Raw genomic sequence first — 18,029 nt, forward strand, 5'->3', positions numbered from 1 at the left:
GCTGCATGCCTGGCTGAGATCTTTCTTTAAGACCCTTTCAGGCGCAAGGTGAACTTTTCAGTGAAGGGCCTGCTCAAAGGAAACTGGAACAACCCCTCGTGTTGGTTCAGCACTCTGCAGACGACAAGGCGTTCTCAGAGCTGGCTTGTCATTTAAGCCCATGATGACCCTCTAAGGCGGGTAGGTCAGGTGACTTCTTGAGGAACCCGAGGGAGAAATCTGGTCACATGAGAGTGTCTACAGTTGTGACTTGAACCCAAGTCCTCAGCTTCTGGGCCAAATGCTCCCAGGTGCCAATGGGCTAGAGTGTGGACTGGCCTGGGAGCTTCCTGGAGAACAAGGAAAACATTTACCCAGCAGCAAACATGACTCAGGTGGTAAAGAATCTGCCCGCTACGTGGGAAGCCCGGGTTCAATCCTTGGGTCGGGAAGATCTCCAGGAGGAGGAAATGGCAACCCATTCCAGTGGTCTTGCCTTGAAAATTCGGTGACAGAGGAGCCTGGTGGGCTACAGTCCATGGAGTTGCAAAGAGTCAGACATGACTGAGCTACTAACATTTTTCACTTTTCACCAGCAGTCTCCAGCCCCAACCAAGCCCCCTCTCCCAGGGTATCTGGAGTTACCTACTGTGAAGGCCTAGATGAAGTATCCTTCTCAAGCCTTGGGGCTGCCTGTTTCTCCACTGAAATTTACCTATCTCCAGTCCAGTGGAATGGCCAATCTGATCATATAAGTCCTGAAATCAAAATCTAGATTATATATTTATTTATTATATATTTTGTTGTTGTTTAGTCTCTCAGTCATGTCTGACCCTGTGATCCCATGGACTGCAGCACACCAGGCTTCCCTGTCCTTCACCAACTCCCAGAGCTTGCTCAAGCTCATGTCCATCGAGTCAATGATGCCATCCAACCATCTAGTATTCTGTCACCCCCTTCTTCTCCTGCCCTCAATCTTTCCCAGCATCAGGGTCATTTCCAGTGAGTCAGTTCTTTGCATCAGGTGGCCAAAGTATTGGAGCTTCAGCTTCAGCATCAGTCCTTCCAATGAATATTCAGGACCGATTGCCTTTATGATTAACTGGTTTGATCTCCTTGCAGTCCAAGGGACTCTCAAGAGTCTTCAGCACCACAGTTCGAAAGCAACAATTCTTCGGTACTCAGCCTTCTTTACGGTCGAACTCTCACATCCATACATAACTACTGGAAAAACCATAGCTTTGACTATAAATGCAGACCTTTGTCAGAAAAGTGATGTCTCTGCCTTTTATTATCTACAAAAATGAAACTTCTCCAGGCTGGTTACTTAGCGAGACTCCCTCCTCCACATCCCCACCTTTCTCCATCCCCCAGACTCCCTCCTCCACATCCCCACCCTTTCTCCATCCCCCAATCCCCATCTGAGTATGTGGCTCCCCTGCTCAAGAATCTGCAATGGCTCCCTAGTGCCGTCTGCAGGGATCAGCCCAAGCTCACTGACTTGCAGTCAAGGCCTTACGCCCAGCTCACTCCAGCATTCCCGTGGCCTCGAGGGTCTCTCCTTCCCGCGGCACACTTTTGTCTCAGTCCGAGAAGCCCCCAGCTGCTCCTCAGATTTGCCCTCGCGCCTCTTCAGAGCTGCTTCCCTCTCCCGTTTCCTCTGGCCAGGACCTCCCTGGCCTTCAGAGCCTGATCCAATCCTGTTTCCAGCAGCCTCGCCCTGGTCCTCCCGGCCCAGCATGACCTCCGCCAACCAGTAGCCCCCTTTCTGCTGGCCTTGACACTGACTGCTTTGTATTGGAGTGGTGATGATGAGGCACGGCCCGGCCCTACAGAAAGAGCCCAGCCTCGCGAGGCAGGCAGGCCCGAGGCGAGATCCAGGCCCTGCCTCTTGCCAGCTCTGTGATGGGTGTGCCGTTCCCAGCGAACCCCGCCGGCATGGGCGTGCAGACAGCTGCAAAGAAGGCTGCTGGGACCCAGAACTGAGGAGGTGTGTGGGTAACAGTTTTAGTCTCAAGAGGTAATACCCAGAGCTGGAGATTCCTGCAGGAGGCAGTTCTGAACCCAGACAGGAGCCCTGGACTGGGAGTCCAGAGCCTGGGCTTTAGGCCGCTCTTTTTTGTTTGTCTGTTTTTATTTACGTATTTTTAGCCGTGCCGGGTCTTCACTGCTGCACGCGGGCTTTCTCTGGTGGCCGTGAGTGGGGGCTGCTCTTGGCTGTGGAGCGCAGGCTCTAGCACGCGGGCTTTGGTGGTCCACACTTCAGAGCCCATGCCTGCGGCGAGGGGTCTCAATCATCGTGGCTCAGGGGCTCTAGAGCACAGGCTCAGTAGCTGTCCCTCAGCGTGTGGGATCTTATCGGACCCGGGATCGAACCCGAGTCTCCCGCACTCACAGGCGGGTTCTTAACCACTGGACCACCAGGGAAGTCGTGTTTCCTTGTTTTATTTTTAACTGAAGTGTAGTTGATATACAATGTTGTGCCAATCTCCACTGTTCAGCAGAGTGACTCAGTTATACACTTGTGTGTATTCTTTGTTTATATTCCTCTTCATTTAGGATTGTGGAGTGAATGTGCCGCAGTGGCCATTTAGCAAGGGGCCTCCTTGGGGTTATCTGCCCTTGACCTCTGGGCCTCAGATGACCCTTCTCTGAAACAAGGGCCTTGACCAGGAGGTCAGAGGCCCCAGGGTGCCCTGACCTCTGGCTCTGTGGTGCCAACAGGCAAGGGGTGGTGCGGAGATTGGCATGGTGATTCGGGAGTCGGAGAGAACAGTCCTTTAAACCCTTCAACAAATATTTGTGGAACGCTCTACTTGCAGGGGGCTGGGGCAGCTGGAACTCTCCAGAAAGCCCTTGTGCTTGTGGGAGGCCGTGCAGAAAGGCCCGGATTCTGAGCCTCTGCTGACCCTGCCACGTGCTGCCTCAAGTCTTCTTCTGACACAAGTGGGGGAAGAATAAACAGATCTGCACCGCCAGGGACAGCGGAGGGGACAGTGGCAGGCTGAGGCCGCTGCGGTGAGGGACTCGCTCCACTACCTGCCTGCCCGCCCCATCCAGGCAGCGCAGGCTCCTGAGTGGAGCTCAGAGCTTGAGCCCGTCATACCTTGGCTCCACGAGCACATATGCAGCAGGAGTGGGGCCAGGCGGGGGACACGTCAGAGGTCCTGCCCCCCGGGGAGGTCCTGGTCCACAGGAGACGGCCAAGGCAACAGGCCATTCAGTACAGAGCGGTCAGTGCTGCCTTAACGGGTGCAGACGGGAGGGTCCCTGTCAGTCGGGGGGTAGGGAGCATCCTAGATTCCCCAGAGATGCCATGGCTGAGCAGGAGTCGGCCAGACTGGAGGGAGCAGGAGGCCTGGAGACCATTTATTCATTCATTCATTCATTCACTCATGTGTGCATGCTCAGTTGTGTCTGACTCTTTTGTGACCCCATGAACTATAGCCCACCAGGCTCCTCTGTCCATGGGATTATCTTGGCAAGAATACTGGAGTGGGTTGCCACTTCCTTCTCCAGGGGATCTCCCGGACCCAGGGATCAAACCTGCACCTCCTGCATTGGCAGGCAGATTCTCTACCACTGTGACACCTGGGAAGCCCCATTCATTCACGCATCTGGTACATATTTAACTGAGCTAATTGTGGAGTGGAGTAAAAAGATGCCTTCAGGCAACTTACAGTGTTGGAGAGGGGCACGCCCAGACTGAGATCCGGCTGTGGAGAAGTGTGTAGGGGGTGGGGGCCACACAAAGAGTCGGGGCTTGGAGGGGCGTGGAGGTAGGAGGGCCGGCTGTCGGGAAGGACCCTTGAGTGGTGGTGTTGTTCAGTCTCCAAGTTGTGTCTGACTCTTCTTGACCTCATGGACTACAGTTCGCCAGGCTTCACTGTCCCTCACCATCTCCCGGAGTTTGCCCAAGTTCATGTCCATTGCATGAGTGAGGCCATCCAACTATCTCATCCTCTGTTGCCCATCTCTGAGTGTTGGGGGTGGGGGTTGCTATTCTGAAATCCTTGAGCTGGATGGGGGTGGCTGGTCTTTATCCAGGTCAGACCTGGGGTATCCTGGAGGTTGGACAAGAGGGGAATATCCAACAGGGTGAGTTCAGACTATGGACAAGTGTGCCCTCGAAGGTCAGAGGGCCACATAAGGATTTCCCTTGTGGGGAGGGGTACGTATCAGGGAGGGGGTGGGCTAAGGAGCCCTCAGGGTCCAGCCACAGTCCTGCCTGGCTGCCCAGAATACAGGATGGCAACGTGTCAATTCCCTCACGGTTTGCTCTCCGCCGCCCCCTGCTTTCCCGGTGGACAGGCTCGCTGCCTCCCACCCTGCACTGATGCTGCGAGGGCAGAGGCAGCGGGCCGGGAGCAGCAGCGAGGAGTCCGGGGGCCAAACCCAGCTCCTCCAGCAGCAAAGTCACCGGCCCTCTCGGCGCTGGTCACCTGGGGAGAAAGCTGATCCTCGCCCCGCTCCTGGGGCTGCTGTGAGAATTCCGGGCGAAATAATGGCTGGAAAAGCAGTGGGTGCACACGGCGAGGTGGGGTGGGGTGGGGGGGATCTGCTGAGTGCTCTGGTCTCTCCTGGATTATTCCTGAAGGCACACGGAACGTGAGAAACCCGGCCCGTCCTTCCCAGGACACCCGCTTCCTCCTCACTTCCGCAGTCCACCCAGGCTTTGCGAAGACACAAATCCTCTCCCCGCCCCACTTCCCACACCCGAGCCCCCTGATTAAGTCCCTTCCCTTCCCAGTATCACTGTCTAATCCCTAAACCCTTTCTCACCGGTCTCCTGTTGTCTCCAGGAGTCAAATCCCTTTAGAATGAGGTGGCCCAGTTAGCTGTGAACCGAGAGGCTGGGGGCGGGGAGCAGGCATTTCAGGGCTCCCAGAGGGGAGGGGTGAGGAGGGGAGGGCAGGAGGGGGTCCTGGAGACCCTGCCCCGGCTCTGGTGCCAGCTGGTGCGACCCTGGAGGCTTCTCTTGGGAGGAGCGGGCTGCCATTTCTACCCACACCCCTGCACCCAGATTCTGCTGCCAGGCTCATTCACTCCCTGCCAATGCCTTTGAGAAGCGGAGCAGCCCGTTCTGCAGCCAGACTACCTGGGTCAGGTAGGGTCCATCACTGACTGGGGTTACTTGACCTCAGTGCCTCAGCTTCCTTCTGTCAGATGGCAATGACAATATTCCTACCTCATGTGGTGCTAATGAGCTTAGAGTGAATTCATGCAATTCTCTTGAACAGTGCCTGGTACATAGGAAATGTATCTCGGTTGTTTTACTTGAACTTCCTGCTTCTTCTCCCAGATATTTTTGCCATTTGGGTCTTTAAAAAATTTTTTTACACATTTATTTAGCTGCACCAGGTCTCAGTTGCAGCATGAGGGATCCTCGATCTTTCCTGTGGCATGCAAGACTTTTAGTTGCGGCATGTGGGACCTAGTTCCCTGACCAGGGACCAAACCCGGGCCCCCTGCATTGGGAAGGCGTAGTCTTAGCCACTGGATCAGCAGCGAAGCCCCTGACATTCAGGTCTTAACCCTCACCACCCCCCTGTTGAAGAGGCCTCTTTCCCTGGCACTTAAGCTGAAGCAGCCCCCAGCCCCGGTCACTCTCTAATGCCATTTTATCTCCTTCGTGTGGCACTTACCATGATATGAAATAAGTGGTTATGTTTGACTGTCTCTTCTCGAGAGCAGGAGCCATGGCTGGTCATGGTCACAGCTACACGCCCAGTGCCTAGAACCCCACTGGGGTGGCCATCCATCTGTGGGCATGACCCAACACTCTGTCCCCTGAGGACTGGACCCTGATCATGCTGACCACCCCCCTCCATGCTGTCTGTCCCCTGAGGACTGGACCCTGACCCGCCTGACCACCCCCCACACTGTCTGTCCCCTGGGGGCTGGACGCTGACCCCCCTGACCACCCCCCACACTGTCTGTCCCCCGAGGACTGAACGCTGACCACCCTGACCCCCCCGCCAAAGCTCCAGCCCCTCCCCTCGACACGTCACACTTACACGGCCACTCTTCACCTGCCCCGTGTGATCTCAGGTGAGTCATCACCCCTCACTGGGCATCTGGATGAGTGGAGGGAGGTGTTGAGGAAACCAGGCAACTGAGGGACAGCCTAAGATTTTGCTGAGACGATTTGTCATGTGTTCTGGGGCTTGTGCCTATAACGTGAAGAGACCTCAAGGACCTCTGAGTTCTGAAAATACAGCCCTCCCTGCCACCATCTAGCCTTCTCTTGTTGCAACTGGCTTTGAAGCCCCTGTCAACTGGCGGGGTGGGGGGGGGGGCGGCGCGGGCAGAGAAAAAGCACAACCTAAAAGTTATGTTTTATTTGGTGGACAAATCTAAGGACTTAAGCCCAGAATACAGTATCTCAGATAATCCTGAGAAACTGTTCAAAGAGGAAGCAGTGAGGAGCCAAGAGGGATAGGAGCTTTTGTGACAAAGACCAGGTAGTCGGAACATCAGAAGATTACTGTTAACAAAAGAAACTGGATATCTCAGATTAAGGAACTTAGCAGTTTTCTGTGTCTGGGAAGATGCAAGAGTCTGGGCTCACTGAAATAATTCCTTTGATATGCACCCCCAGCTATGTGGGGCCAGCAGCCTGTGTGTCCTCATCCCATGGGTGATGAGTTCCTGTGAGCAAGGCTCTGCCCTCCTGGAGGGCTCAGTCACTAGGTCGTGTCCAACTCATTTGCCATCCCCTAAACTGTGGCCCGACTGAACGACTTCACTTTCACTTTTCACTTTCATGCACTGGAGAAGGAAACAGCAACCCGCTCCAGTGTTCTTGCCTGGAGAATCCCAGGGACGGGGGAGCCTGGTGGGCTGCCGTCTATGGGGTCGCACAGAGTCGGACACGACTGAAGTGACTTAGCAGCAGCAGCAGCAGACTGTAGACGGCCAGACTCCCCTGTCCACAGGATTTCCCAGGCAAGAACACTGGAGTGGGTTGCCATTTCCTCCTCCAGGGGATCCTCCCGACCCAGGGATCGAACCTGCATCTCCTGAATTGACAGGTGGATTCTTTACCCTGCATTGACAGATGGATTCTGCATTGACAGGTGAATTCTTTACCCTCCTGAAGGCCCCCTTTGTAAAAACAGCGAGACCAACACCTGGCCCAGTGCGCCCCACCCCCCCACCCCCAGGAGCACTCCCTGGGGACTAGCCTGCCACCTGGTGGCAGCTTCAGCACATTGCCGCATCTCCATCACGGGCCGAGTTTCGTGCTCGCTGGGGCCGACCTGTATTCTGAATATGGATTTGCCCTCTCATATCCTACCAGCACTACCATCCGTGGACTCGCGGGATGCTTGCCCATTTTATGCACAGCCTGGAATCACACTGAAGAATTCATTTCACAGCAGAGGAAGAGCAGCCCCTGCCAGCCGCCACCCCCCCTCCCCGCCCCAGCCACATACCCCATTCCTGGTACCAAGTCTAAATCATTTCCCTGTCCCATCCCATTTGTGCATGGGGCAAAACACCCTACGCACCTCACACTTTTGTTAACAGCTTCATTTCTTCCTCTGTCCCCTTGCAACTTTAGCGGGGGTGAGGGATGAGGAACATGGGGGCCTCTTCCACACAGTTCACAGTCCAGCCCAGGGCCAGAAAACCTTGTACCCCAAGACACAAGCCATTTGGGATCACAGCATGCCTGATGAAAGGAGCTCCACTACCCCCAACAACCGTTTAGTCCAACTCCCATTTGGGGACCCAGGGCAAGAAAGCTGACCTCGACTGCTCCCCCACAGCCCCTAGCTCCACCCCACCCAGCAGCAGAAGGACCTGGACTGGCCTGGCCTGGCCTGGGCTTACTCTCCCACATTAAGACTGTATCCTCAGTCCTCTGTCTCTTCCAGGATCACCAGGCTTACCCGTGGGAGGACAGACCACAGGGTGACGGCTCACCGTGTTTACAGCAGCCCTCAGGCTCCCACAGATGGAAGGCGAGGATGTGGACATTCGTAGGAGAGCAGAGGTGTGTTCCAGGTGGGGGGCGGGTGTGAGCTAAGATCTGCATCTGGGAGGTGTGTGTGTTCGGGGACCGCGAGGACCCCCTGCCTTGGGAAGCAGTGTGGGAATAGGGAGTCAGCGGTGGAACAGGGACACAAAGGCAGTGGAGACAACAGCCTGGCTGATTACAGGCTCTGCCCTTGCATCCTTGTCACTGGGGCTGACAGACAGGCTATGACATTCACAGAATTGGAGAAGCAAGACTCTCCATGGACCCCACAGGGCCTCCACAGTGCATTGCGCGACTTAGGAAGAACGATTCCTTACAAAAGAAGGTTAGTAACCTATGCGAAGAAGGATGATATAACGAACAATCAGGTGACTTAAAAAGCAGAATACTGAGACTGCGGGGGCCCCAGGGTGCCCCTTCACAATAAAACTCCACACTGGTGATCTGAACTTCGTGTTTCTCATTCGCTTGATTAGAGTTTTGCTACTGTACAGCCAGGCCTGCATTATTTTTTTCATTGAAGTGAAATTCACACAACCTCAAATTAACCACTTGGAAGTGAAAAAAAATTCAGGGATTTCCCTGGTGATCCAGTGGCTCAGACTTCGCATTCCCAATGCCAGGGGCCTGGGTTCGATCCCTGGTCAGGGAACTAAGATCCTGCATGCCCCACGGTGAGGCCAAAAATTAAAATAAGTAAGTAAATAAATAATATTGAAAAAAAGATAATTGGCAAAATAACTGAAATCTTTTAAAAAATTCAAAAAAAGTAAAAAATTCAGTGGTATTGAGTATATTCATAATGGTGGGCAACCAGCTTCTCTATTCAGTTTCAAAACCTTTCTGTCACCCCAGAGGGAAGCCCTGAACCATGAAGCAGTCACATGTCATTTCCCCGTCCCCAAGGCCACTCATGTGCTTCGCATCTGATTTACCTATTCTGGATACGTTATACAATAGTATTAATACATGGCCTCTTGTGTCCGGCTTCTCACTTAGCATAGTGTCTTCACAGGTCATTCATGTTGTCGCGGACGTCAGCACCTCATCCCTGCTCGTTCTGGGCTCGGTGGCTCATGACTGGCAGCTGTGTCCGTCTCTTTGTGACCCCACGGACTGTAGTCCACCAGGCTCCTGTGTCCATGGGATTTTCCAAGCAAGAAAACTGGAGCGGGTTGTCATTTCCTACTTCAGGGGATTTTCCCATCCCAGGGATTTAACCCAAGCCTCTTGCGTCTCTTGCACTGGCAGGCGGATTCTTTACCACTGTGCCATCTGGGAAGCCCCATTCCTATTTGTGACTAAATAATATTCCATGATATGGATGTATCAAAAGTCAGTTCAGTTCAGTTGCTCAGTCATGTCCGACTCTTTGTGACTCCAGGGACTGCAGCACACCAGGCTTCCCTGTCCATCACCAAGTCCCGGAGTTTACTCAAACTGATGTCCATCGAATCAGTGATGCTATCCAACCATCTCATCCTCTGTCATCCCCTTCTCCTCCTGCCCTCAATCTTTCCCAGCATCAGGGTCTTTTCAAATGAGTCAGTTCTTCGCATCAATGGCCAAAGTATTGGAGTTTCAGCTTCAGCATCAGTCTTTCCAATGAATATTCAGGACTGATTTCCCTTAGGATTGATTGGTTGGATCTCCTTGCTGTCCAAGGGACTCTCAAGAGTCTTCTCCAACACCACAGTTCAAAAGCATCAATTCTTCCGTGCTCAGCTTTCTTTATAGTCCAACTCTCACATCCTTACATGACCACTGGGAAAATCATAGCCTTGACTAGATGGACCTTTGTTGGCATAGTAATGTCTCTGCTTTTTAATATGTTGTCTAGGTTGGTCATAGCTTTTCTTCCAAGGAGCAAGCATCTTTTAATTTCATGGCAGCAGTCACCATCTGCAGTGATTTTGGAGTGCAAAAAAATAAAGTCTGTCACTGTTTCCACTGTTTCCCCATCTATTTTCCATGAATTGATGGGACCAGATGCCACGATCTTAGTTTTCTGCATGTTGAGTTTTAAGCCAACTTTTTCACTCTCCTCTTTCACTTTCAAGAGGCTCTTTAGTTTCTCTTCGCTTTCTGCCATAAGGGTGGTGTCATCTGCATATCTGAGGTTTACCCATTTATCCACTGATGGACATTCCAGTTGTGAAACTGAGGGTGATGAGCCAATCCATCTCACCAGCCTTCACTAACCAAGGTCATTTTAAGATGCGTGTCCCCTAAGCAGCCCGTGGCGTAAACAGTAAGATGTTCACCGGAGTTGTTTTCTAGAAATGGAGTCAGCTGTGTTGAGTTTGAGCTAAGCCAATTAAGCCTGGATAGGACCCCTGACCCCCTACTTGGGCGCATGCTGGGTTTGTGCTTCGAAAACTTTTGATTTCAGAGAGCCGACAATTCCTCCCTCAGATTATGCGATGGACCTGCAGAGGCCTGTAGCTTAGTTACGCCTGTGCAGAATGAAGAATACCGCACTTTCCCCCAATCACCTTTGCTGCTTTTTTTCCACCCCATAAATACTCTTCAGGGAGGCAGACTCAAGACTTGTTCCATTTCCTCGCTTGGCTGTCTTACAAATAAACGCTCTCTTTGCTGCAAACCTCAGTGTCTCAGCGTTTCGCCTTGTGCAACAAGCAAAACAAACCAGTTTCCATCTTCTGGCTGTTGTGAATAATGCCCCTATGAATGCTGGTGTACCAACATCTGTTTAAGTTCTTGCTTTCAATTCTTCTGGATATACCAAGAGGTGGGTCAGAGGGTAATTCTATGTTTGTTTGTTTTTGAGGAACCACCATCCTGACTTCCACAGCAGCTACACCATTTGCATTTCCACTGTTAGTCCATTTTGAGTTAATTTTTGTATGTGGTATGAGGTATGAGTCCCATTCTTTTGCATGTGATAGCCAGTTGTCCCACAACAGTGTGAGGTAGGAGTCCAACTTCACTCTTTTGCATGTGATAGCCAGCACCATTTGTTGAAGACAATGGTCTTGCCCTCACTGAATGGTCTTGGTGCCCTTGTTGAAAATCAGTTGGTTGTGGATGTCTGGGTTTATTTCTGGACTCCCAATTCAATTCCATATATGTCTATCTTTCCCACGCTGTTTTCGATTACTGCACCTTTGTTCTATGTTTTATTCTCTCCAACTAATTCTTCAGGAGCATCTTGGTGGTTCAGTGTTGGTGGTCACACAGGTGGCCCCTGCAATATTCTTTCCGTTTTTCTGCATGCTTGAAATCTTTCATAATAAAATACTGGGGAAAAAAATGTCATGCCTCCTCAGGCCTTTGTTCTTTTATCACCATACAGTTTTTCAAAAGGCCCAGTTTTCAGACTGAGCCAGCTCCCAGCAGCAGCAACCCCTGGGAGTAAAGGACGAGTTTTGGGACCATTCGCATAGTTCTCACATTGCTGAGGGCATCAAGAGATGACTTGTCGGGGGTGTGACAGTGCTGGTCTTCTACCGTGCCCGTTTCAAAGCCCAGGAAAGTGACCAGCCTTAAGACCCAGCCTCAGGACCCCTCTGAGGCACGGGCCCCTGGGGCCGGGAACGCCTGGCATCTCTCTCTGCCCCTCTAGGGACTCTTGTCTCAATCTCCCCCCTCCCCATCACCCACCCGCCTGCCAGGCCAGTCTCTGGTTCATCTCCTGGAGTTCAGTCTGGTAGAGAAGTGGAGAACCAGGCCGACCTTGTGACCGTCAGGCCAGGCCGCTCAAGAGCAAGGATCAGTGTCTAGACCCCCAGAAGTTCCTTGCTGCTGCCCGTCTGGGCCCCTCAGCGTGCCTCGGCCTCCCCGAGTCACCGACTATCTTTCACCTATCTCTGTCAGTGTCCTTTCCTCTGGTCTCTGCCATCACACAACCGACAACTGCGAGCGCCGCCTCTCTGACTTTCCACCTGCGCGCGGCTGCCGTCGCTCCGCGTTCTCCGCGGCCACCAGGGGGCGCGCGAGGCCCGGCCTGGGTGCTGGCGGTGCCGAGAGCCCGCCCCGCCTCCCGGCGCCCCGCCCCGCCTCCCGGCGCCCCGCCCCTCAGCGAACCCGCCCCGTCCGGCTGCAGCCCCGCCCCGCCCCTCGGCGCCCCGCCCCGTCCGGCTGCAGCCCCGCCCCGCCCCTCAGCGCCCCGCCCCGTCCGGCTGCGCCCTCAGTCCCGCCGCTCCCCCTCGCCCCCCCCGCGCCCGGGATCCCCCCTCCGGCGCCCCTGCGTCGTCTGTTCGCCGGGTCCTGCCATGGGCCCCGCCGCTAGCCCCGCGCTGAGGTCGCCGCCGCCGCCGCCGCCTCCGCCGCCGCCGCCGTCGCCGCTGCTGCTGCTGCTGCCCCTACTGCCGCTCTGGCTGGGCCTGGCGGGGCCGGGGGCCGCGGCGGACGGCGGCGAGCCGGCGGCCGGGGCGGGGCGGGGCGGGGCCCGCGCCGTGCGGGTGGACGTGAGGTTGCCGCGGCAGGACGCGCTGGTGCTGCAGGGGGTGAGGATCGGCCCCGAGGCCGACCCGGCGCCCCCGCTGGGCGGCCGCTTGCTGCTGGTGAGCGCCGCTGAGCCGCCGTAGACCCTGCACCCGCATCCGGTCTTCATCCTGGACCAAGCCCTGGCAGCCCAGCGCCCCCCTTCCCCCTGGCTGCCCAGGCTCCCAGCCCTCTGCCTTCCAGAACCTGAGATCGGGTGCCTTCTCCTGCATACTCGTTCCCGAACCCTGGCCTTGCATCCGCTGTGCGTCCGATCCCCTTCCTCCCCGCCCTCCCTCTACCCACGGCCCCTCGCCCCACAGATGGACATCGTGGATGCTGAGCAGGACGCACCCGTAGAAGGCTGGATTGCGGTGGCATACGTGGGCAAAGAGCAGGAGGCCCAGATTCACCAGGAGAGTCAGGGCGGCGGCCCACAGGCCTATCCCAAGGCTCTGGTTCAGCAGGTGCGGGGTTGGGGGGTGGTGGCCGGGGTGGTGGTATGTGGAAGAGGAGCTGGAGGAAGGGTTTTCAAGGCAATTGCTAGGACTGGACTACCCGATGGCCCCCTAAGGACCTTCCAGAGAAGCCCTGGTCCTGGGTGGGGCAAGGGACCCCCAGGTGTAGACTCAGATCAGGGTGTTTGGCAGCAGGGAGGTGGCAGGAGACCAGAGAGTGTCCGGAAGCTTGACCAGGCTCTGAGAGTATCCGATGGGGAGTTCCTGCTGGGGGCCGGTGGGCAGGCTTGCTCCACTTGGACCAGGGAAGGCACAGTGCTGTTTGGGTCCCACAGGGCATCTGGAGGTGGGAGTGGGAGGAATAAGGGTTTCTGTCCTTGACCTCAAGCTGCTTGCAGCTAGTCTGTCCAAGGGAAGTGCTCCCCAGGAGCCGAGAACAGCTGTGGGCAGGCTGTGTGCTGACCTCTGGCTCTGCCCTGCAGATGCGGAGGGCACTCTTCCTGGGAGCCTCAGCCCTGCTGCTTCTGGTCCTGAACCACAACGTGGTCCGGGAGGTAAACCGAGTCAGGCTAGGGGTGGGGTGGGGCTGGGGGGGGGACAGTGACCCGGGCAGACTGACCTCCCTGTGCCCCCTCCAGCTGGACATTTCCCAGCTTCTGCTCAGGCCAGTGATCGTCCTGCATTATTCCTCCAATGTCACCAAGCTGTTGGAGGCACTGCTGCAGTGAGTCGGGGCATGGGCTCCAAAGGACGGGGCTTGGGCGCTAGGGTCCCTCCCTGGCTTTGCCGTGAGGTCAGGGGGTCTTGGGACCAGGCCCTTCCATTTAATCTGAGCCTGTAGTCTCTTGGCCTGAGAAATCAGTGAAGAGACTGGAGGGAGGTGCCAGGGCGTGGAGCGAGGAGGCTGCTTTCTGGGTGGAGGGGATTGGGCTCCACACAGAGGAAGCCAGCTCCTGATGGGCTCTTCCCTGTGCTTGCGGGCCTCCTTGTCCGGCTGTTACGAGATATGGATAAACTAGTGGCTGGGAAAGGCCTGGGGCCAAAGCAGTATGGGGTGATACTCAGGGGATCCGCTTCCCAGAAGGCTGGGGCTGGTGGGTCTGAGCCTCTCCTCCCAAGAGCCCTTCCGTCTGGCGCCTCTGGCTTCCCCTCCCAGGAGGACCCAGGCCACGGCTGAGATCACCAGCGGAGAGTCCCTGTCGGCCAACATCGAGTGGAAGCTGACCCTGTGGACCACCTGTGGCCTCTCTAAGGACGGCTATGGAGGATGGCAGGACTTGGTGTGCCTGGGAGGCAGTCGCGCCCAGGAGCAGGTGGGTACTTGGGGGGCTGGGTACACACATGCCTTGTCTCAAGTCCTGTGGCCTCCCTCTGCCCAGGTAGGGAGACCACCTCTTGGACCTCCCAGGGCTGCTCTGAGGGTTCAGTACTGGGTGGGTGCCCTGTGTGGGTGCCTGACCCGGGGTCACGCACAGTCAGAGTTAGCTGCTGCTGTTTCACGTCCATTTGCCTCTTGGAAGCCTTGATTCCCCTTCAGACTCCTTACCTGGGTTTCACGTTTCTCCTATGAAAGCCAGGAAGGACAGAGGCTTCAGAAGATGAAGCCAGGCGCCTCCGGGGTCATGATTCCCATGGACCTCACCTGCCTGGTCCTTAGGGTGGATTCACTGGGGGAGGTAGGGGGTGGGGTTGACGCCCGGCTCCCCTCCCCAGAAGCCGCTGCAGCAGCTGTGGAACGCCATCCTGCTAGTGGCCATGCTCCTGTGCACAGGCCTCGTGGTGCAGGCTCAGCGGCAGGCATCCCGGCAGAGCCAGCGGGAGCCCGGAGGCCAGGTGGGAGCCAGCCCTTGGGGGGGCCCGTGGGAGGGGGGCCCATGTCCCCGGCGCTAGGAACTGTGCTGCCCTTCCCCCACCTCCCCCCAAGGTGGAGCTGCTCAAGCGCCGGGTGGTGCAGAGGCTGGCATCCCTCAAGACCCGGAGGTGCCGGCTGGGCCGGGCAGCGCATAGCCCCCTGGAGCCTGGTGCTGAGACCTGCGCTGTGTGTCTGGACTATTTCTGCAACAAGCAGGTTAGTGCCCCGGGCAAAGGTCAGCTGGGGCTATGATGCCTGCCCCGCTTCCGACACACCTGGGAAGCGCCCCCACCGGCCTTCTTCCTGCCCCACCAGAGCTCTGGGAAGCAGAATGGGTTGGGCAGAGGGGGGCACGGCGGGCCACAGGGGTTCCAGTTCCCAGCTCAGGTGAGAGCACAGGGCCTGGCCCCCAACACCGGAGGCCTTCCCTGTGGCCTGAGCCCACGCCGCCCACCCCTGCAGTGGCTCCGGGTGCTGCCCTGTAAGCATGAGTTCCATCGAGACTGCGTGGACCCCTGGCTAATGCTCCAGCAGACCTGCCCGCTATGCAAATTCAACGTCCTGGGTGAGCAACGAGGGGAGGGGCTCTTGGCCGGCTCCACCTGGTTCCCACCTGACGCCTCCCTCCCTGTTGTTTCTCCTCTCCTGCAGGGAACCGCTACTCCGATGATTAGCTGCCCCAGCGGGGTCTCTGCATGCGGGCAAGGGACCCCGCCTGCCTGCGCCCTGGGCACCCGGAACAGGACAGCAGCGGGGGGCAGGACAGCAGCCCTGTGATGGGAGGAGGGATGGGGCCTCCCCTGCTCAGGGGCAAGGCGCCCCCCACACACATCCACACCAGGAGCGAGGGACCACCGTCCCCAGCCTGAGGATGCACGGCCCGGACCTGGCAGGAAGACAGGCGGCTTTGGGGCCCTTGTCTGCCATCCTGGGGTGTCTCCGTCTGCCTCCTCACAGGCAGCACCCAGGACCCCGGGCAGGCATCTGGGGAAGAGGGTGTGGGCAGCGCCACTGCTCCCAGAGCTCTGGCAGCTCCCTGGCCTGGCTGGCAGGGCGTCCCTGAGGGCTGCGGCTGCAGTGGCCTGGCCTGGTTCTGTGCGTATTTATTGGGGGGTGGGGCGGGGGAGGCGCCATCTGGTCTTGGAGGCACCCTAGCCTGACCATCTTGTGGACACACCATGGTCAAGGCTATGATGTGGAACCTAGAGGCCCCCACTGCCTGCTGTCATTGGGCCTTCGGGCACTGGGGGCTGTGGGTCCCGTGGCCTGTCCAGCTGGGCTCCCATCTGGGGCCTGGCTGGGACCAGAGGCCTTAGAAACCATCTAGCCCTGTGCTTCTCTGTGGGGCTACAGGTTGCTGACCAGGATACTTGAAGCCACAGGGTAGATGTGGTACATTTTCCAGGGTCATCCATTTTTATTGAAAAAAAAAAGTTGGGGTTTGAGGAGGTTTAGTATTAAAATAAACATGGATATATTTTAATATAAGATGTAAGATTTGTGGATGTTTTAAGATAAACAAGTCACCTTGGGGGTCTACTGCCTGTGGGAGGTGGACTCTAAAATGCCTCCTAAGGGGACTTCCCTGGTGGCCCAGTGGTTAAGAACCGCCTGCTAGTGCAGGGGACACGGGTTCAATCCCTGGTCCGGGAAGATTCCACATGCCTTGGGGCAACTAAGGTGGTGTGCCCTAGAGCCCATGCTCTGCAACGAGAAGCCCCCACAGTGAGAAGCCCTTGCATTGCAACTGGAGAGTAGCCCTTACTCGCCACAACTAGAGAAAGCCCACACACAGCAAGGAAGACCCAGCGCAGCCAAAAATTAAAACAGCCCCTGGGATGCCCCCGGCCCCCGTGAACACACCTTGTGTGATCCTACAACTGAGACACCAATGGAGTCTACTCCTGTGATTAGGTTGTGTTGTGTGGCACGGTTGACCTTAATGTGTGGGAAGGTGTCCAGGGAGGCCTGACCTAACCAGGTGAGCCCATTAAAAGCAGAGCGTTTCCTCCAGCTGGTAGAAGAAGAGGAAGCCAGGAATTTGAAGTGTAGAGGGGATCGGAGCCCTGAGATATCCTCTGTTGCTGACTCGAAGATGGAGAAGCCACGTGGCGAGAAGTTGGACAGCCTCTCGGAGCCAAGAGTGGCCCTGATGGCAGCCAGTGGGGAAATGGACCTCTGTTCTGCAGCTGCAGGAGCTGGAACGCGGCCAGCAGTCAGAAGGAGCCTGGAACCTGCCCCAGTCCCTTGCACAAGGAATGCAGCCTGGCAGATGCTTTCATTTCGGCCTGGTTCCCAGGCCCTGAGCAGAGGACCCAGCTACACGGGGCCCAGAGGTCTGACCTGCGGACCTGTGAACTGCTGAATGGACACAGAGCGGAGCCCGGCTGCCGGGTTCGCCCCCGGCTCTCGGGCCCCTGCCTCAGGGAGCCGCCCTGTGAAGGGCCTAGATCAGGGAGCCCCCCGGGCTCCACAGAAGCAGGACTTGGGCTCCCCCCAGCCACACCCTGACCACACATGCCCCGCCTTGACCTTTTTCTGTAAACTGAGGTGCTCTGTTGGCCTCCTGACCAGGGAAAACTGTCTCAGAAAGCCAAGAGCACCCCCCACCCCCACCCCCACCCCCAGAAGTCCTCAGCGAGGTCTGAACGCCTGCCCTTCACAGGTAAGGGGGCTCAGGGCAGGCCGGAGGCTTCATGAGGAAAGCCGGACTACAGAGGGCTGGCGAGACTGGAGGCTTTGGTGCCGGGGCCCCGGGATAGGCCTGGGACAGCCAGGCTGGCGGGGGCGTCCCCGCTCTGGCTAGGTAAAGCCTTGCACTGCCTCCAGTGGCCTCGTGGGGATCCAACCTCCTGGGTTTAGAGAAAGCCTTTGTCACTCGTGTTTCCTGACGGTGAGGCATTCCTGAGTCACAGGAAGGCTGACTCTTGGGTCTTTAGTGTCCCGTGCCCGGGTGCGCAGCTGGCTGGCCCCTGCCTGCCTCTGACCCCTTCCTTGCCTCCGGGTCCCCACCGGGCCATCCCCCTTGGCCTGCACACCCCGACTCTGCCCCTGCTCTTTGTGGGCGGGGGTCAGTGCGTCTGCATTATCCCTCAGCCTTTGCTCTGGGCGGGGGGAGGGGGTCAAAAGACTGCCTTTCAGGTGGCCCCGGTGCCACAAGCTTCCTTCTGCCCTCAGCATGTCCTCGTCCCCTGCTGCCCGACAGGAGGGAGGCAGGAGGTTCCCGTCCACTGAGGGCATGCAGTGTGCCAGGCCTCTGCCAGCCAGTGACTCTCAGGACCGGGAAGGAAGGACTCTTCCCCGCGGA

The 18,029-nt window shown here is 56.9% G+C and overlaps 1 protein-coding gene across 1 annotated transcript; it reads left to right on the forward strand.

Annotated features, from left to right (window-relative positions):
- The first annotated feature begins 12,165 nt into the window (after nucleotides 1-12,165).
- RNF215 (ring finger protein 215) lies at nucleotides 12,166-16,210 on the forward strand. The gene is made up of 9 exons (XM_061141553.1): nucleotides 12,166-12,492; nucleotides 12,736-12,879; nucleotides 13,353-13,424; nucleotides 13,509-13,594; nucleotides 14,027-14,183; nucleotides 14,584-14,703; nucleotides 14,795-14,938; nucleotides 15,185-15,287; nucleotides 15,374-16,210. Exons 1-9 carry the CDS (start codon nucleotides 12,202-12,204, stop codon nucleotides 15,394-15,396), a joined length of 1,140 nt encoding a protein of 379 aa, XP_060997536.1. The 5' UTR covers nucleotides 12,166-12,201; the 3' UTR covers nucleotides 15,397-16,210.
- Nucleotides 16,211-18,029: the final 1,819 nt, after the last annotated feature.

This window comes from Dama dama, chromosome 5 (assembly GCF_033118175.1).
Source record: "Dama dama isolate Ldn47 chromosome 5, ASM3311817v1, whole genome shotgun sequence".
Classification (NCBI taxonomy): domain Eukaryota; kingdom Metazoa; phylum Chordata; class Mammalia; order Artiodactyla; family Cervidae; genus Dama; species Dama dama.